General features: G+C 37.9%; 1 protein-coding gene across 4 annotated transcripts in view; it reads left to right on the top strand.

The window, feature by feature from the left end:
* Positions 1 to 19,273, top strand: part of gramd4a (GRAM domain containing 4a) — a 166,381-nt gene that overhangs the window by 100,606 nt on the left and 46,502 nt on the right. For all 4 annotated transcript variants that reach the window (XM_072241011.1, XM_072241013.1, XM_072241014.1 and 1 more), the window contains 2 exons: positions 7,693 to 7,813; positions 11,342 to 11,400. In XM_072241011.1, the coding sequence (XP_072097112.1) occupies positions 7,693 to 7,813; positions 11,342 to 11,400 (180 nt within the window). The remainder of the gene's footprint in view (positions 1 to 7,692; positions 7,814 to 11,341; positions 11,401 to 19,273) is intronic.

Here is a 19,273-nt window from a genome sequence, read left to right as displayed (position 1 = left end):
GACTGGTCGAAAATCTGATAGCAGAGGGGAAGAAGCTGTTCCTAAAATAATGATTCTGTGCCACAGATGGTGAGGGTCCTTAATGATGTATGCCGCCTTTGTGAGGCATCACCTTCTGAAGATTCCTGGATGGTGGGGAGGGTTGTGCCCACGATGAAGCTGGCTGAGTCTATAACCCTCTCTGCTGCCTCTTTCAGTTCTGCATATTGGAGCATCCATCACAGGTAGTGATATAACCAATCAGAACGCTCTCCACCGTACACCTGTAGAAATTTTCTAGAGTCTTTGGCAACATACCAAATCTCCTGAAACTCCTAACGAAATATAGCTGCAGATGTGCCTCCTTTGTGATTGTGTTGGCTTCACTAATTGTTGGGAGCTTCAGGTTCATGACCTCTCGGAGTAGAGACGGAGGATTTGGTATAGTATTGACATCCTAGAATCTATGCACCAGACAGATAGAAGCTTTGTATAAGTGGAAGAAGAAGTGTATTTCACAAATTACTCATCTGTCAGCCCATTAGGCACCTGCTTTGTTGTTTTTGCCTTAAATGTAAAAAGAATTTGAGTACGGGGTGACAATGTCATAATTGATCTATATAGGCATTATAAAAGTATGTATATGTCACCATATACAAACGTGAGATTCATTATCTTCTAGGCATACTCATAATAGAATGATAACCATAATAGAATCAATGAAAGACTGCACCAGCTTGGGCATTCAACCAGTATGCAAAAGACAACAACCTGTGCAAATACAAAAAGAAAGAAATAATAAATGAATAAGCAATAAATATTAAGAACATGAGATGAAGAGTCCTTGGAAGTGGGTCCATAGTTTGTGGGAACATTTCAATTTTGGGGCAAGTGAAGTTATCCCCTATTGCTCAAGAGCATGATGGTTGAGGGGTAATAACTGTTCTTGAACCTGGTGGTGTGGGTCCTGAGGCTCTCGTACCACCTTCCTGATGGCAGCAGCTAGAAGGGAGCATGTTCTGGGTCATGGGGTTCCTGATGATGGAAACACCACTCAGGTTATGGTCTCTTCTCACTGCTGCCATCAGGAAGAAGGTACAAGAGCCTTAGGACTCGCGCTACCAGGTTCAGGAACAGTTCTTACCCCTCAACCATCAGGTTCTTGAACCAGTGAGGATAACTTCATTTAACTTCACTCATTTTCAAGTTGTCGGCATCTCATGTTCTCAATATTTATTCCTTATTTAATTGTTATTGTTACTATTATCATCTTTCTTCTTGTATTTGCACAGTTTGTTGTTTATTGCACACTGGTTGTCCGCCTTGTTGGTGCGGTCTTTCATTGATTCTATTATGGTTACTGTATTGGATATTGGAAGAAAATGAATCTCAGGATTGTATATGGTGATATATATGTACTTTGAACTTTGAATGCAGAAGCCAAATTACACACCATCTGCTTTCTCAAATTGAGCAGTTGTCATTTTAGTGATCTTGGATAAGGGATATCTACATCACTATGAATAAAGTCCGAAATGGACTCCTTTTTGTTTTGAAAAGTGTGCCAAAGAATGTTTATCTGAATGTAGGCCAGGATTGAATTGTTTCGACGATTCTGTGGTTTGAATCTTTATATTCTGTGTTTTTCGCTCATTTTTTGCTGTTTGTGTGATTTATCATCTTTTTTTACGCGTTGGGGGTTTGATATTTTTCTTTGATTGGTTCCGTGGTTGTTCTTTTTTTTGTGGCTGTCTGTGGGAAGACTAATATCAGGGTTGTATACTGCATACATATTTTGATAATAAATATAATTTGAATCTTGAATCTTACACCATAGAATGAGACAGGAGCATATTAGGCTAATTGGCCCATGAGGTCTCTCCGCCATTCAACCATGGCTGATTTATTTACCCCATTCTCCTGCCTTCTCCCCCATGCCCTTACTAATCAAGAAGCAATCAACCTCTGCTTTAAATATACCCAATGATTTGGCCTCCTCCGCTTTCTGTGACAATTAATTCCACAGTTTCACTGCCTTTGTGCTGTTCATTTGCTGATGGAGCCGCACTGTTTCAGGATTGCATCTGTATATCAGACTGGTATTTTTGTGTTCAAGCCTCTTAAGTCCACAACTTTTTGACTTGCAGGTGAGACTTCCACCAATTAAGCAAGGTATTGACTCCACAGGACACACATGTTTATTGTATGCTCAAGTACCTTAATTATTATGTACTTTTTATTTGCCATGAAACCAGAAGTGCTTGAAATTCTATTTAAACATTTGTCCATTGTAACAATTGCATGATGAATAGAAAGGAATTCCTTTCCCACAAAATTGAAATGGAATTATTTCTAAGGGATAAAGAGTGGTTACTTGCATGGATAATGGAAGAAAATCCACACATTTTGAATGTGAAATTGGGTAGAGTTTTTGCAAGTCTAGCATTTCATTGAGCATACTCTGTTATTTGATAGAAAGGATTTGTGGATTGTAGTATTTATGGATTGTTGCTTCTCTGGGCTGGATTTTCACTTGCACTATCATGTTTTGTCTTGTCCTGTCCAAAAAAAAAATTGTACTCAAAAAAAAAAAAAAAAAAAATTGAACATGACAAAATTGTGTAGCTTTACACTATTGAGTGGTGGTGTTGAATTGTACTTCAATTCTGAAGAATAATTCCATTCAATATATGTTTTTAGAAGCATCTCATAAGCATCAGTCTGATTAAAACCATCCCGGTGCTGTGTAAGGTAACTAAAGATAACATCTTATAATAAATTGTTCTGATAAATTTTGCATTAGGTCGCTTAGCATAAAATATGGCGATCAATTGACCCTGATAGGTTTGCATTTTCCAGTTTAAACTATACAGGTCCTAGGTATTTTCTCAGTATGCTAAAGAAAGAAATTCTTCATGTGTTGCCTTAAACATAAAATACACATTATATTTGTCTTGGCAGGGCCCTGTGCTCAAAAACACATCATTGTTTGTTTTGCATGTTACTTGCATGTTACTATTTCTTCTTAAATTTTTTTTTATTGACATACAGCACGGAATAGGTCTTTCCGACTCTTCGAGCTTCTTCGCCCATCAATCCCTGATTTAACCCTAGCCTAATCATGGGACAATTTACAATGACCAATTAATTTACCAACCGATACAGCTTTGGACTGTGAGAGGAAATCCACATGGTCACTGGGAAAACGTATGAACTCCTTACAGGCAGCGGCGGGAATTGAACCCTGGTTGCCTGTACGGCAAAGCGTTGTGCTACCGTGCTGCCTCAATTTCACAACGCATTAGCATTTCAATGTGATTTACCATGTAGTTCAGGGTTCCCAGCCTTTTTTGTGCCATGGACCAATGCCATTAAGCAAGGGGTCCGTGGACCCCCGGTTGGGAACCCCTGGTATAGCTGAAGTGAGTGGATGAGATCAACAGTGAGATCCAACAGCCAGGAAGGCAGTTCTGCAATGCTTTGTGGAGAGCAAAGGGCATGACAAGGCACAGAAGAAATCATGGTCATCCACTGCAACCAAGGAAGACCCCAGTTGTGATGGCTACTTGTACCAATGGACCTGGACTTCCGAGGTCGAGAGATTGGAACAGCCCCAGTGCAATGGCTTTTCCACTTTTTAAAGACTTTCCTGTATGGGCTTCCTTTCATTGGTGGACGTGACAGACAACCAGCATAGTTAAAGTAATGCTGAATTCAACTCTTATTCTTCTTGAGAGAAGTATTCAATGTAGATTGGTTATATCATAACGTGAAGAAAAAAAGATCTGGATATCATTCTACTTCCACTTGAATTTATAGTGATGTTGACTGTAAAGTTTCTGAAACAAAATAGTTATTAGATCAACCAGCAGCAGAGAGAGATGTAAAGTTCAGCGTTTCAAGTAGGTGAAAATGTCCAGCGCTTTCGGTTTTATTTCAAATTTCCAGTGTCTCTGCAATATTTTGCTCAGTTCTTTCTTTTCTGGGAAATGGTGGCTGACCTACAGACATCAGAAGAGAAAAACTTCTGAATTCATATGAAAAAGTTAACAGCTATGAATTACTACTGTTTTACTGTACTTTTAAAATAAAGTTGAGCCTGTGTTTCACAAAAAGCAGGTTATAATCTAATATTCAAATGTGAAAATTTTCTGATTGAAATAATGAACAACCATATAAAGGAGACAGGACACTTGGTAGGGAAAGAAAATCCATTTGTCATAAATACCAGCATAATGCTAATCTGAAGTTGCTGTTTGGAAGAATAGAGATGTGCTTATCATATTACACTAAAAAGCACATTCCAGCTCTGTGGGAATTTGTGAAGTTTAGTTTGGTAGCAGAGTATCGACATTCAGGGTGCTTCCAAATTCAGAATTCTCCATATTGTACTTGATGGAATACTTAGCTGGATGGTTCTGATGTTATAATCCTATTTGACAGTGTCACTAAGGTTTAATGATTATGCAGTCAATATCAGTTAGACAACAGCAGACACTGTTTGAAATACAATACTGTGATAGGGTCATCAGAGGATTTGTAGTGTTAAATCTATATAGATTCACCATTAGTGTATTGGACCATACAACAGCATCATTTCTGACCTTTTAAATTATTTTCAGAAAGAGTATTTCTGAAAGAATATTTACTGTTACTGGGGTTCCTTTTTTTTTGTATAATCTTGTATTTTGTCAGAGTTGTTGTTGTCTCTGGCCTTTTGAGCACATTATTTATTATGCGTTCAAATTATATTATTTATTGTTAACACAGTGCAATGCAACATCAAGATCATTAATCTCTGATCAGAACAATTTTTAAGTCAATAGTAGTTTGAAGGGGAGCGAGGTGGTAGTTCGATACGGTTTTACTCCATTGCCAAAACAATTCTAACGTACTTTTAATGATGTTAGAAAATTGCTCCACAATTTAATGGATTATTTAGATTCAAAGTTGAAAGTGAATTTATTATCAAAGTACATATATGTCACCATATACAGCCCTGAGATTTGCTTTCTTGCAGACATGCTTAGTAAATCCAAGAGCCGAAACAGAATCAATGAAAAAGTGCATCCAACAGGGTGGACAAACAGCCAATGTGCAATTGACAAGAAAATGCAAATACAAAAAGAGAGGGGGAAAAAAGCAATAAATATCAAGGACATGAGATAAAGCGTTCTTGAGAGTGAGTCCATAGGTTTTGGGGACAGTTCACTAATGGGGCTTGTGAAGTTGAGTGAAATTTTCCCCTGATGGTTGAGGGGTAATAACTGTTCCTGAACCTAGTAGTGTGAGCCCTAAGGCAGCAGCTAGAGAGAGTGTGTCCTGGGTGGTGGGGGTCCCTGATGATGGATGCTGCTTTCCTGTGACAGGGTTTCATGTAGATGTGCTGAATGGTGGGGAAGGCTTTACCCATGATGGACTGGACTATATCCACTACTTTTTGTAGGATTTTCCATTCAAGGGCATTGATGTTTCCATACCAGGTCATGATGCAACCAGTCAATATGCTCACCACCACACGTCTACAGAAGTTTGTCAAAGTATTAGATGCCATGCCGAGTCTTCGCAAACTTCTAAGGCAGTAGAGGCATTGCAGTGCTTTCTTCGTAATTGCGCTTGTGTGCTGGGCCCAGGACAGGTCCTCTGAAATGATAACAAACAGCTTCCGTTAACATTATTTATTTGATTCCAGAACTTGCAAAGCACAACACAGCAACTGATGCACTTTTTTGATCCCCTGGAAAGTACAACAGCATAGGGAAATAGATGTATCAACTTGTACTGGTTAAGTTATCTCAAACAGCAGGTTAATAGGCAGATAATCAGTGTTTGATGCTCGTAGAATACATACTGCTCATCAGATGATGAACCTTCTTTAACACAGACTTACTGGGTGCTGGAAGGAGATGTAGTGGTATCTGTTTCATGTCTCAATGAACAGACAGTATCATTAGAGCTTCCTGTCACCACGTAAGTTTATGAAGTAAGAATGATTCAGATTTTGAACCAGAATGTTGAGGGTAACTTCATTGAGAGCAGAATTCTATTATTTTCCCAAACTAAATTATTGCGGAGTGTTATCTTTATTTTCATATTCAAAATGTAATTTTATTTTATTATGTTAGGAGTTGGCACTGGTTGGTGGTTGTATCTTTTGCAATTTTCAAACAAGATTGTCTAGAAGTTCAGAAACAAATTTCAGAAGAGGAATATTGTGTGTATTCTCAGCTGAATACCATGCTTTGTGCTACCCACCATGGACAGATTTCACTATTTTATGCACTTTCATTGATCATCAATACACTTATCAAATAGCTTCTAATATTTTGCTGATGTTATGTCGCATCTCTATCAGGAATAAATAGGTGAACAGGATCTGTTGAGGGCAAAACATATACACTGCAACACTTGAGTGCACTACAAGAGTACTAGTTGATATTTCAGTTTGATGCCCTTTCATTTTACTTTATTTATTTACTTTTATTTATTGAGGTACAGTGCAGAATAGGCCCTTCCAGCCTTTCAAGCTGCACCGCCCACCAATCCCCTGATTTAATCCTAAATCACGGGACAATTTACAATGACCAATTAACCTACCAACTGGCATGTCTTTGGACTGTGAGAGGAGTCATAGGAAGAACATACAAACTCCTTACATGCAGTGACAAGAATTGAACCCACGTTGCCGATGTTGTAAAGCGTCATGCTAACCACTACGCTACCTTGCAGACCCTAATGTTTCACCTGAAACATTAACTCTATTCCTTTCTGTGCAGGCACCATATGACTTTGTGTGCAGTAGCTTGAGAACAACAAAAACATGAAATATTTAAGCTACTTTACGGTTCCCTTTAATTTGTGGAAAAAGTTTTTCACCCAGAGAGTTGTGGATTTGTGGAATGCTGTGCCTCAGAAGGCAGTGGAGGCCAATTCTCTGGATGCTTCAAGAAAGAGTTAGATAGAGCTCTTAACGATAGCGGAGTCAAGGGATATGGGGAGAAGACAGGAATGGGGTACTGATTGTGGATGATCAGGCATGATCACAGTGAATGGCAGTGCTGGCTCGAAGGACTGAATGGCCTACTCCTGCACCTATTGTCTATATTAGAAGGGAAAAGTTTCAAATTAAATCTGCAAAGACGGTGTGATATGCGATAAAGGGAGAGGGAGAGAAGGAATGAATGTGCTTTGTGCTGGTGTTGATGCTGAAGGTGATGTGGGAAACACACCAGCTTGGTGGAAGATAAAGGTGAAGCAGAGATTATACACAGTGCAGAGAGAGTGAATGGATGAGAAATGTGAGAAGTTCACCTGCATGAATCTTGTGCACCATCTTGTGGCTAATCAGTAACACTGGGAGGACTGCTTTTAACCTAGTGTCTGCTCGGATGATTGATGAGAACATAGTGTCGAAAGAAAGGTTGGTTTTTCAAAATATATATAAAACATACAGTTTAAAAAAAACCAGAGGAATTAAATGTTATGGGTAAATATTTAATCCTGTGAATTAATAAAGCAGCAAAGTTAAAACTTGTATTTTTTTTAAAGTTATGAAGTTCAGCCTTGTAATGGAAATTGGTCTATGAAAGCTGCAAGAGGTTTGTAAACATTATTAGATCTTTATTGTACAATGAATTTAGTTTGCTAAGGTGTTGAACTTATTATATAACTAGTCATTCCTGTTAAAATCTTTTTTATTTCTTTCCTAAACAGAAGAGGAATTACGGAAGCTTAGAGAAGAAACGAATGCTGAAGCTCTAAAGCAAGAACTAGAAAAGGAAAAATTAAAACGAATAGAGCTGGAACAGAAAATTTCTGATGTGCTTAAAGTCAGGTACACATGATATAATAAGTTAATCCAGATTGTTTTTCCACGGATCAGTAGTTGATCATGACACTAGTGCGAAATCCATGGACTTTTCAAAGGGATAGAAATACCATGCAAATAGGATGAAGTTTCATGTTTACTATTCATACATTTTGGCAGGACAAGGCTATGTATCACATTTCACTGTATTGTCAAACTTGAGAGGTGCTTTTAATGATTTTTTTATGTCCCTGATATTTAGAGATATTTAAATACTTTAGTTATTTTAAATAATAGCATTAAAAAAATTAAAAAGCAAAATAACACTGGATAACAAATTATTTAGAAAGTGTTGCTATCTCAGAATTTTTTTGTTTATGATAGACCGCTTGAAACTGAACACAAATATAATTTCAGACTACTTGTATCACATAGGAATTTGGACAACAAGAAATTAAACTTTATTGAATATAATGTATTTAATTGCATAACAGCACTGATGCTTTGCAATAGTTCAACTAAGCCAAAATTGTTTTGTTGATAATTTTCCTTTGTACTCAAGTGTCTGAAGCTTCTCACTTAAGTGTCCAACAATAATCAGGCAGCACTGAAAGATTCCATAGAACCATAGAACACTACAGCACAGAAAATAGGCCATTCGGCCCTTCTAGTCTGTGCTGAAACTTTCTTCCGCTAGTCCCATTGACCTACACCCAGTCCATAACCCTCCAGACCTCTCCCATCCATGCATCTGTCTCAATGTCCAGGTGAATCTTTTCACCACGCTCATCATTGACAGCACCAAGATTTGCAGGGAAGAAGTCCAAATGGGAATGCAGAAAATGAATCTTTAGTGACATGTTGCACTTCATGGTTTTGTATGCTTGAAGCATGTTGTCAACCAGCTGCATGTACTTTTGTCCTCTGTAGTTGCCAAGAAAATTTTCACTGGTCCCACTAGAAGTTCTTCAAATTGCTTGTCATTGATGACCTGTTTGATTTGTGGATCAACAAAAATGCCTTCCTTAATCTTGCCTTCAGTTATTCTGGGAAACATCTGTCTCAAATATCGAAATTCTTCACGGAAATCTTTGTGCCTGGTGACAGAAGATTTCATCCTTGTAGCCTTGAACTAGTAATTCTGCTTTTGCCTTTGACAAACCCAATTCTCTGACCAGGTCATTTAGATCAGATTGAGTTATCAGATAGGACTCACTTGACATTAAATGTTCAAAATCTATATCAGTATCAGTGTTTGTTTTTCTCTCCTGGCATCTTCACCTGCTTCCTCTAGTCTCCATGTCCTGTTTTTCAAAAACCTGCCCTACCATTGTAGCATCGGCCCTGCCTAAGCATGCTTGGACAAGATAGAAAACTTTTCAGCTTACATTATGGGCAACATTTTAATTGACTTGAATTATGAATTGAAATAACAAATATAGGGAATTTTTAAAAAATGGTTTGTGACAGGGAAATTCCATGATGATTCTCATGATCCGCAGCCCAAACCCCATAAGATACATCCAAAAGTGTTCAGGAAGCAAAATCTTTGTTGTCTAGTGTAATTAGAATTGTCCAGTGTAACTAAAATTAAAAGGAAATATTCAACCTTGCCTTTTCCTCGTGATCTTCAAGTTGGAGTAACTGCTTACTCTAAGTTGAGATTTCAATCTAAGACCAGATCTAGTTGGTATACGATTCGTTCGTGGCGCTTGGCAAAGAAGGGGAGTGATAGATACATAGGCATCTATCGTTCAGTTTAAACCTATACTTGCACTAAACCTGTAGCAGTATAGGATATAACTACAAGTAGTTGAACATTGATGGTTTTCTTCATTCAGCGCATGGTGATAAATCATGGAATCTTAATTTTGACAAGTTTGCAGACATGGCCGCAACTTCTTTGTAGGCACTAGTAGTGCAAAAATGAAAGAAGGGGTACATCATAATTTCATTGCTTATGGCTACTGCCAGCAACTGTTGGAATGTTTTTAGTGCAGTCAATGCTGCAACTATTGTCGTAATGCCAAGGAGAGAATGGGTTCTGCACAACCACGGGCCACTAAAACCTCTACATCCCACCTCTATAGGCTCACATCGTGCCCTCTACCCCTGTCTCTGGCACGGCTGTACCAGCTCCTAGTATTTGGCTTCCTTGCGCTCAAACAGCTCCTCAATCTGATCTTCCCAAGGCATTTTCAGTTCCACCATGACCACCTGCTTCAAAGTTTCTGACAAAATGACCATGTCAGGCTTCAGAGATAATGATTTAATGAAGTCAGGGATGAAACTCTGGTGTGGTCTTCAAGAGGTTATTGTTAGTGAAAGGAACAACTATTACAATGTTCTTCAATCTTTCCATTTGTGTTGAATGATTGGGAATGCAGCAGAGCACCTGTTTCAGGCTTATAGTTACTCAAGCTAACATGAGATCTTTTTGAAAGGTAGTTTCCGTTCTCAAATACAGTGTAGCATAAATGTGCTGAACATGGATTAATGCGCTTTCTGAGGTTACGATCGATTCAAGCAGAGAGTTCTAGATCTTTGTCACAAACTTAAATGAAAAGTGTCCCTTTTTCTCCAGAACTAATTAATTTATTCACTCTCACAGATTTTATCACCTAGCAGAAATTTAGTGAATGATCTCCAATATTCAACTGAACTGTTGATAGCCTTGGTATAAGAAAAACAAACCAATCAACAATGGGATCACCTTTGATGCTAATTGTGTTTTTGGGAGACTACAACTTAGGCATAGTTCAATTCATGTGTGTGTTTGAATAATTTAAGAATATAAGAATACCTTTTTCTTTCAAAGTTAAAATTGATAGTAATATTTTTTAGTCTATCAGCATATAACAGTATTAAAGAACTATTAAATGATAAATTCACTATTCAAATTACACGATGTATGGTCATATATCACATATAATTTTAATAATTTAAAATTAATCCTGTAATCCACATAGTGACTTTTAAATAAAAAACTCCTTTAATCTGAAAGATATCATACTTCTCAGCAATCTCAGTAGAAGTGTCTTTGGGTATCATGTCCAAATTTTTAAGAGTGTAATTGATATTCAGTTAAAGCTCCCTGCTTTGTTTATATTTGGTAAATAATTAGAGTTGATTGAACTGATGCATCATTTATGGAGCATTTCTGGTAATGGTACTGAAGATTGGTTCTCTGAGCTGCCTATTCTCAGTTAAGACTATATCCCCGTGATGTATTGATTGAGAAGAGAATAATAAACACTGGACATTCTACACTGGAATTTTTAAAATTCCACCTAAAAGTCTCATTAGAAGTATTCTCTTCTTACAATAAAAGAAAACCTGTAAATCAAGAATTATTCTACGGTCTCTGAATGTGCGTGAGTTATCATGCAGGTAATGGTTACTGGTATGATGAGCATTTCGTGAACCTATTTTGTTTAAGAGTCAATAGAGCTGGTTTATGAACGTTCAATATATTAAGTGAAATTGAAATTTTCAGTAAAACAATTATTTATGTGTAAATATTCTAATGTATTTCGTTTATTTTTTGTCTTCCAGAGGTGAAGAGTCATCTAGTCAGCCATCTGCAAAAGTGCAAACTTCAGTAAATGGAACAGGTAACTTATATTTGTGTTTGCCAAGATCAATAGAGTGTTAGTAAAAGTACAGTTGTTTCATATGAAGTCGTTAAAGCAGTTAATTTGACAGCTTTGAACATTGCAAATGTTAAACTGTAATTCATGATGGAATTTTATAGAATATTGACACTGAATATGAAATGATTTGTACAGTCTCCTGTGAACTGTGTTTTGAGCTGTGGTTTACCCTGATGCTGAGAGATGAACCTTATATAATAATAGGAAAATAGTCCACTGGTGCATGTAGGAATCATCATCTTCTAGTGTCCTGCGGAGGGAATTTTATTTTGCATTCTTGGAGTATTTAGAATGCTCGATAATCGGAATTATCTCCAGAACTAACATTCCTCACCCTGTTTGTCACAAGCTTTCTTCAGTTTTACTTTTATTGTGTATATCTTGATATGGTTAAATTTATAAATAGCAACTTCGAATGTTGTAAATTAAAAATTAACTTGATAAAATTCAATCTGAATGAAAGTATTTTTTAAAGAATTGACTGTAATGTGTGAAGCAATTATTCAGTTTTGAAAACCTTAAGTTGAAATTATTTGTGCAAGCATTACATCATTCATTCCTTAGTCATATTTGAAGATTTTTGGGTTGTCACGAATTTGTACCCTTAAAATGTAAATTAGAAAAAAAATATACAATCTATAATCCAGTTTTAGCAGGTTTAAGATCTATACAAAATTGCAACTTCTGTCTCTTCTCGTCAAACTCTGGCTTTACAATTTTTCTACATATAATTCAAGTAAATCTATTCCACACTGTTATTGTAAAGCTAAAAAGTTACTACTGAGAAAATTACTAAGGATTTGCAAAGTTGATTGATCTTGAATGGAATTGGCAATAGCTGGTAATTTCTATTTTTTTGGAAGTCATGAAGGATTCCTCAGTAATATTGCTAAATTTGTTTTGAGAAATAAAATTGTCCCATATAGGCAGAATGACAGTATTCAAGTTAGACAATAAAAGATTGAAGTTTAATTGCTAAATCACTCAATTATTTTTTATCTGTCATTTTTCCTGTTCAGCCTGCTGACTTAAGGGTTCAAAGAAAGGTTTGTATCTTATCTAGAAGAAATGCATACTTCACAAATAACATAGTAAACTTAAATCCAAAATGGCCGTGTCTTTTGGTGAATATATTCTAAATTTTGACAGCCCCATTGGAATTCTCTGAAAAGCTTGGATTTCCATTGTTGCTTTTCCAAGAAATATCACTTCTGCATGTAATTCACTTGATGACCAAGTCCGAGCATGTGCAGCATTTCTCAGCATGCAACTGCATTACTCACTGTGACTCACTACTTTTGAAGATGTGTGAATTTATCTAACGGAATATTTAAGTTTCTTAATTTATCTAAACTTGGGAGCTTTTTTGCTGAATTAATTTTACTTGCCATATTTGGTCAATGTTTAATATTTAAACCAATATCAGGTATTAGTTTTACTTTTGAACGAGTGAGATAAATGTGTTCAAAAAATTTTATGCTTTTGCTAATTTGCTTTGCATTTTGCAAAGAGAATATTGCTTACAGAAAATCTCTCTTACTCCGAGTGGCGTCTACTTTGTTTTTGGTGGGATTCCGTATATTGTTGTAATGGACAGAAACTCATGAAATTGTGGGAAGATTCTCCTTCATTGATACTTTGAAATCTTCTTATTTCTTCATTTTTTGAGTTGTTAGTAATTACAGTAGGCCACTATTTATTTCCTAATTCTGTGGGGTTTTTTTGCAACAGCCCATCAATTCTTGTATGCCTTTCAAATAATGAGGCAGTTGGTCTGTAGGAGTAATGCAATCTTCAAAGTTAGTAGTAAAACTCTTAAATATCATAAGGAGAATGAGTTGCGTTTATAGTTCTGGTAAGTTATCTTCGTGAGTTGGAGGATGTGGCAAGGTCCTAAATGAGTACTTTGCAGCAGTATTTACCAGGAAGAAGGACATAGAAGATGGTGAGATCAGGATAGGGTATACTAATATACTGGAGCATTTTGAGATCAAGAAGGAGGTAGTGTTGGGTCTCTTGAAGAATATTAAAGGGCCTGATGGGATCTATCCCAGGTTATTGCAAAAGACGAGAGGGGATTGTGGGGCTTTGACAAAGGTCTTTGAGTCTTCTGTAGCCACACGTAAGGACCTGGAGGACTGGAGAATAGTCTATGTTATTCCTTTGTTTAAGAAGGCAAATGGGGGTAATACAGGAAGTTGTAAGCTGGTGAGCCTCCCATGAATGGTAGTGAAGCTGTGGAAGAGGATTCTTAGGGATGGGATTTGCTCGCATTTGGAAAAGCGTACCTTGGTTAGAGGTCAGCATGGTTTTGTGCAGGACAGGCCTTATCTTACAAACTTGATCAAGTCTTTTGAGCAGATGACCAAGGTAATTAATTAGGGTAAAGTAGTGGATGTTCTCTGCGTGGACTTTAGGAAGGCATTTGATGTCCCTCATGGTTAGCTGATGCAGAGGATTAAGATCAAAGGATACACCAGGGTACTCATCAGTTGGATTTATGGACACGGAAATGACAGATGGAATTTAATCTGGGCAAGTTTGAGCTGTTGCACTTTGGGAGGTCAAAGGTAAGGGGAAAATGTACAGTTAATGACAAGCCTTTTAACTGTACAGATGTATAGAGATACCTTAGGATCCAAGTGCATAGTTCCCTGAGAGTGGCAACGCAGGCAGATGAGTGCAAAGGGTAGTGTATGGTATGTTTGTCTTCATCTGTTGCAGCCACATAAAACTTTGGTTTGGCCACAATTGAATCACTGTGTGCTTTTCTGGTCACCTTCTTACAGGAAGGATGTGGAGGCAATCACTGGAGTGGGTGCAGGAGAGGCTCACAAGGATCTTAGAGGGTATAATCTATAAGGAGAAGTGGGAAAATTTGGATTGTTTTCTCTGGAGCATTGGAGACTGAGGGGACATTGACAGAAGTTTATAAAATGATGATGGGCATAAATAGAGTAGACAGTCAGAACATTTTGTGTCTGAGTAGAAATGTCAAATACTAGACAACATAACTTTAATGCAAGTGGGTGATGTTTAAAGGAAATGTTGAGGTAAGATTTTTTAATACTGAAACGGTAGGTGCCTGGAACACACTGTCAGAGGTGGTGGTGGTAAAAGCAGGTACAATATTGATATCCAAGAGGCTTTCAGATGAGTATGCAGGGAATGGTGCAATGTAGATCATATGTAGATAGAAGGGATGAGTTTCTTTGGGTGTCATGGTCAGCATAGGCAATGTGGGCCCTAATGCCTATTTGTATGTTCTATGACTACATGTTCATGATGGTGCTTTTCACACAATGACAGTGAATATTGGCAATCACAAGCCACAGTGTGGAATGAATAGTTAATTAAAGAGTTTAGTCAATCCACTATCATTGTACACCCTTGCTGTTATTTTAAATTAGTTAATGCTGGTGTTAAAATAACATTAATCCTGATGAATCTTCTAAAAAAAAACAAATAAAGCAAATTCAATGCATAATGTAGTTTATGAAAATAAAGTTACAGAATCTTCAAATAAGGAGGTGGGATGTCAGCATACTGGCAAGGTATGATACTGTGGTGTAATGGGAAAGAAATATGAAGCAGAAAATTAAAGAATTTGGCTTTCTTTGACTGATTCTTTGTTAAAGCCTTAAAGCAGACCATTGCAATGATAAGAATAGAAAAGATTGATCATTCTTTATCTATGACAGTGGAAGGTATGGTATTAAAAAAAATCTTACCAATCAACCCTGTAAGCCATCAATGCTATCTGATCTTCATTTTCAGCATTTACAATATTTTCTTTTAGCATCATAATGCTAAGTGTTGAAGTGTTATCTTACCTGATATCATGCTCCCAGAAGCATGGGAACCTTAATTTTTTGAGAAATATTGAAAGGTCAGGCCATGAAAATAAAGGTGGCATATATCCAGTACTGGCAGCTAAATAAGTTTGTGAGGAGAATAAGGGATGTAGGAGTATGCTTAAGAAAGAAATTTTGCATCAGTCTTCACTGTGGAAGATACTAGCAGTGTACCAGATGTTGAAGGGTGTGGGGGAAGAGAAGGGAGTGCGGTTGTTATTACAAGAGAGAAGGTTCTCAAAAAGCTGAAAGATCTAAGGGTACACAAGTCACCCGGACCAGATGAACTTCACTCTAGGATTCTGAAAGAGGTAGTGGTAGAGATTGTGGAGAAATTAGTAATGTTCTTTCAAAAATCATTGGACTCTGGCATGGTGCCAGAGGATTGGAAAATTGTAAATGTCACTCCACTCTTTAAGAATGGAGGAAAGCAGCAGAAAGGAAATTATAGATCAGTTAGCCTGACCTCAGTGGTTGGGAAGTTATTAATGTCAATTTTTATGGATGAGGTGATGGAGTATTGAAGACACAGGATAAGATGGGACAAAGTCAGCATGGTATCCGTAAGGGAAAGTCTTGCCTGATGAACCTGTTGGAATTCTTCGAGGAGATTACAAGTAGGATAGATAAAGGGGATGCAGTGAATGTTGCATATTTGGACTTTCAGAAGGCCTTTGACAAGGTGCCACACATGAGGCTGCTTATCAAGTTAAGAGCCCATGATGTTACAGGTAAGTTACTAACATGGTTAGAACGTTGGCTGATTGGAAGGAGACAGCGAGTGGGAATAAAAGTATCCTTTTCTGGTTGTCTGCCAGTGACTGGTGGTTTTCCGTAGAGGTCGGTGTTGGGACCACTTCTTTTTATGCTGTATATGAATGATTTAGGTGATGGAATAGATGGCTTTGTTGCCAAATTTGCAGATGATATGAAGATTGGTGGAGAGGCAGGTAGTGTTGAGGAAACGAGTAGGCTGCAGAAAGACTTAGATTAGGAGAATGAGCAAGAGAGTGGCAAATGAAATACAGTGTTGGAAAATGCATGGTTGTGCTCTTTGGTAGTACAAATAAATGTGCAGACTATTTTCTAAATGGGGAGAAAATCCAAAAATGTGAGATGTAAAGGGACTTGGGAGTCCTTGTGTAGAACATCCTGAACGTTAACTTGCAGGTAGAGTTGGTGGTGAGGAAAGCAAATACAATGTTAGCATTCATTTCAAGGGGTCTAGAATTCAAGAGCAGGGATGTGATGCTGAGGTTTTTTTAAGGCACTGGTGAGGCCTCACCTTGAATATTGTGAACAGTTTTGGACTCCTGATCTAAGAAAAGATGTGCTGGCATTAGAGAGGGTCCATTGGAGGTTCAAAAGGATGATTCTGGGAATGAAAGCGCTATCAAATGAGGAACATTTGATAGCCCTGGATCTGTACTCACTGGAATTTAGAAGGATCTCATTGAAACCTTTCGAATGTTGAAAGGCCTGGACAGTGTAGATGTGGAAAGAATGTTTCCCATGGTAGGGCAAGAGGGCATTGCCTTAGGATAGAGGGGTGTCCATTTAAAACAGAGATGTAGAGAAATTTTTTTAGTCAGAAGGTGGAGAATTTGTGGAATTTATTACCACAGGCAGCTGTGGAGGCTAGGTCATTGGGGGTATTTAAGGCAGAGCTTTATAGGTTCTTGATTGGACAGGGCTTCAAACATTACGGGGAGTGGGGCTGAGGAGGGGATAAAAGGATCAGCCATGATTGAATGGTGGAGTAGACTTGACAGGGCAAATAGCTTAATTCTGCTCCTATGTCTTATGGTCTTTATGAAATTACAAGGACCAAAAGAGGACATTAGATATCCCTGGCAGTAAAGGAAAACCCTAAAAGATTCAGTGAATGTATTAAGAGTAAATGTGTTGCTTGGGAGACAGTACGCCCCATTAAGAATCAGTGTAATGATCTGTGTGTGAATCCATGGACACTGGCTGTGCTCTTAAATGAATGCTGTTTGTCTGTGTTTCAGTAGGGAAGGAAATGGAAGCTGCTGAATTCGGTAGGGTGGGGGGAGGGAAGCAATGTCCTGGAGCATATCAACATTATAAAGGAGGAGTTGTTGGAAGTCTTGAAGTAAAGTAAAGTGGAGCAGTAAGTGAACAGCAGTGTATGAGAGAGGATCAATGCAGCGGCTATGATGGGAGAGCAAGCAAGCGTGGAAGAGCGGCTGCCAGACAGCGTCACTCATTTGTGATTGAGGAAGCGAGTCTGCTGAGTAGTGCTCCCATATCTCTTTGGCTCAACTCAGCCCACAGTTGTTGCGGCTGGAGTGGGGGGAGTTAGTGGGGCAAAGGTTGGGCGGAAATGCTCCATTCCTTTTCTACCTTGCAGAGGGTTCAGACAGCCTCACAGCAGTGCGCAGATCCACATCACCAGTTCCCATATTCTCGTTTGTATGTATGGGTTGTTCATAAGTTAGATGTTTGAAAATTGCATAGCACATGAGCATTATATTGGCTGGGCTGCAGTTAGACAGCGTGTGCAGTTCTGGTTGATGCATTCCAGAGAAAGATGCAATTAAGCTGGAAAAGGTAGACAGAAGATTCACAAGGATGCTGCCTGGATTGGAGGATTTGAGTTAAAAGGGAAAAAAATGGATAGACCAGCAATAATCCATTTGCTAGAGCAACTATGTGAGCTGAGAAGAAGCTGTTGGTGAAAGGAATTGTCAATGTTTCATCAGATCTATGTCAGGGTTTTAACTAGAAATGTCAACAGTTCCCACCCCTCTACAAACAGATGCTGCTTGACCAACTGAATTCCTACAGCTTTCCCTGAAGTGAGAGGTGCTGAGAGATAACATGATAAAGGTATGTAAAATTGTACGAGGCATGGATAGGGAAGGTAACCAGAGTCTTTTCCAACAGTAGGATTTAGTTGGCACGGGTTTAAGGGAAACTGAGGTGCATGGGCAGTAACAACATTAAGAGGCATTTTGACAGATACTTGAATGAACAGGACATTGAGGATTAGTATAGATCGGCATGAAGGTCAGCATAGCTAAAGGACCTTAATCCGTATTTTATCTCCATGACTCCATAGGAATCAGCCTTCTAACTGTAATTTCAGCCAGACATCAGTTTGAAACACCTAAAACAAAGCTTAGGAAATATAATTAATATTTTTTGAACACATCAACAGTGCAAACTAAATTACTGCATATTATACAGCTAAAGACACAGGCTAGTAGGAAACTGAATTTCCATATTTATAGAACAATAACTTCACAAAAATTACTTTGCTAAAACATTTTTACATACATTGAACTTTGAAAACAGAACTGTAATTTGAAGTTGTTTCTCTTGTGCTGAATAAGCGAGTTGGTTTGTTTGAATTTCCTGTTGTGGCTTCAGATACCAGCCTGACAGAACTTAAAAGACTAGAAGACAAGATTTTGTGTCTTAGCGTAATAGAAATATGATGTATCTTTTTATGATGTATCCTGTGGTGCATCAATACACTTTCAGGGTGTTGATCTGTAAACCATTTTTTAATCTTAACATTACACATTTTGTAATCCTATTGATTAATTTTGTGTCTTGGTAAGGGGAGGATTTTTTAACCTTCACATGATTGTGTCATGTGTTTGATAGTTTACTGTGAACACTTAGCTATAATTGAACTTAATTAGATTACATGAACTAAGTGGATAATAATAGGCTTCCAGTCATGGCAGAGAACTGAGTCATTTTCCTGCTCTGCAGCTGAATCTGTCCCCTGTAACTGAGGGTCTGGGAGGGATCTTGAGCAGACTACAGGCTTCAGACAGAACAACCCCGAATCTAGGGAGATATATCTCAGCCAGCCTGAGGAACTGAAGAAAATATTTACTTTTCACCAGGGTTTGTTTCTTGAGATTAGAGAGCAAAGGGCCAGAGGAAGGAGAGGAGGAGGAGTCAATTGGTTTATTATTGTCACATGTACCAAGGTACAATGA

This window comes from Mobula birostris, chromosome 23 (assembly GCF_030028105.1).
Source record: "Mobula birostris isolate sMobBir1 chromosome 23, sMobBir1.hap1, whole genome shotgun sequence".
Classification (NCBI taxonomy): domain Eukaryota; kingdom Metazoa; phylum Chordata; class Chondrichthyes; order Myliobatiformes; family Myliobatidae; genus Mobula; species Mobula birostris.
The sequence above is the reverse complement of the archived record's forward strand: the minus strand, read 5'-3'. Positions and strand labels throughout refer to the sequence as shown.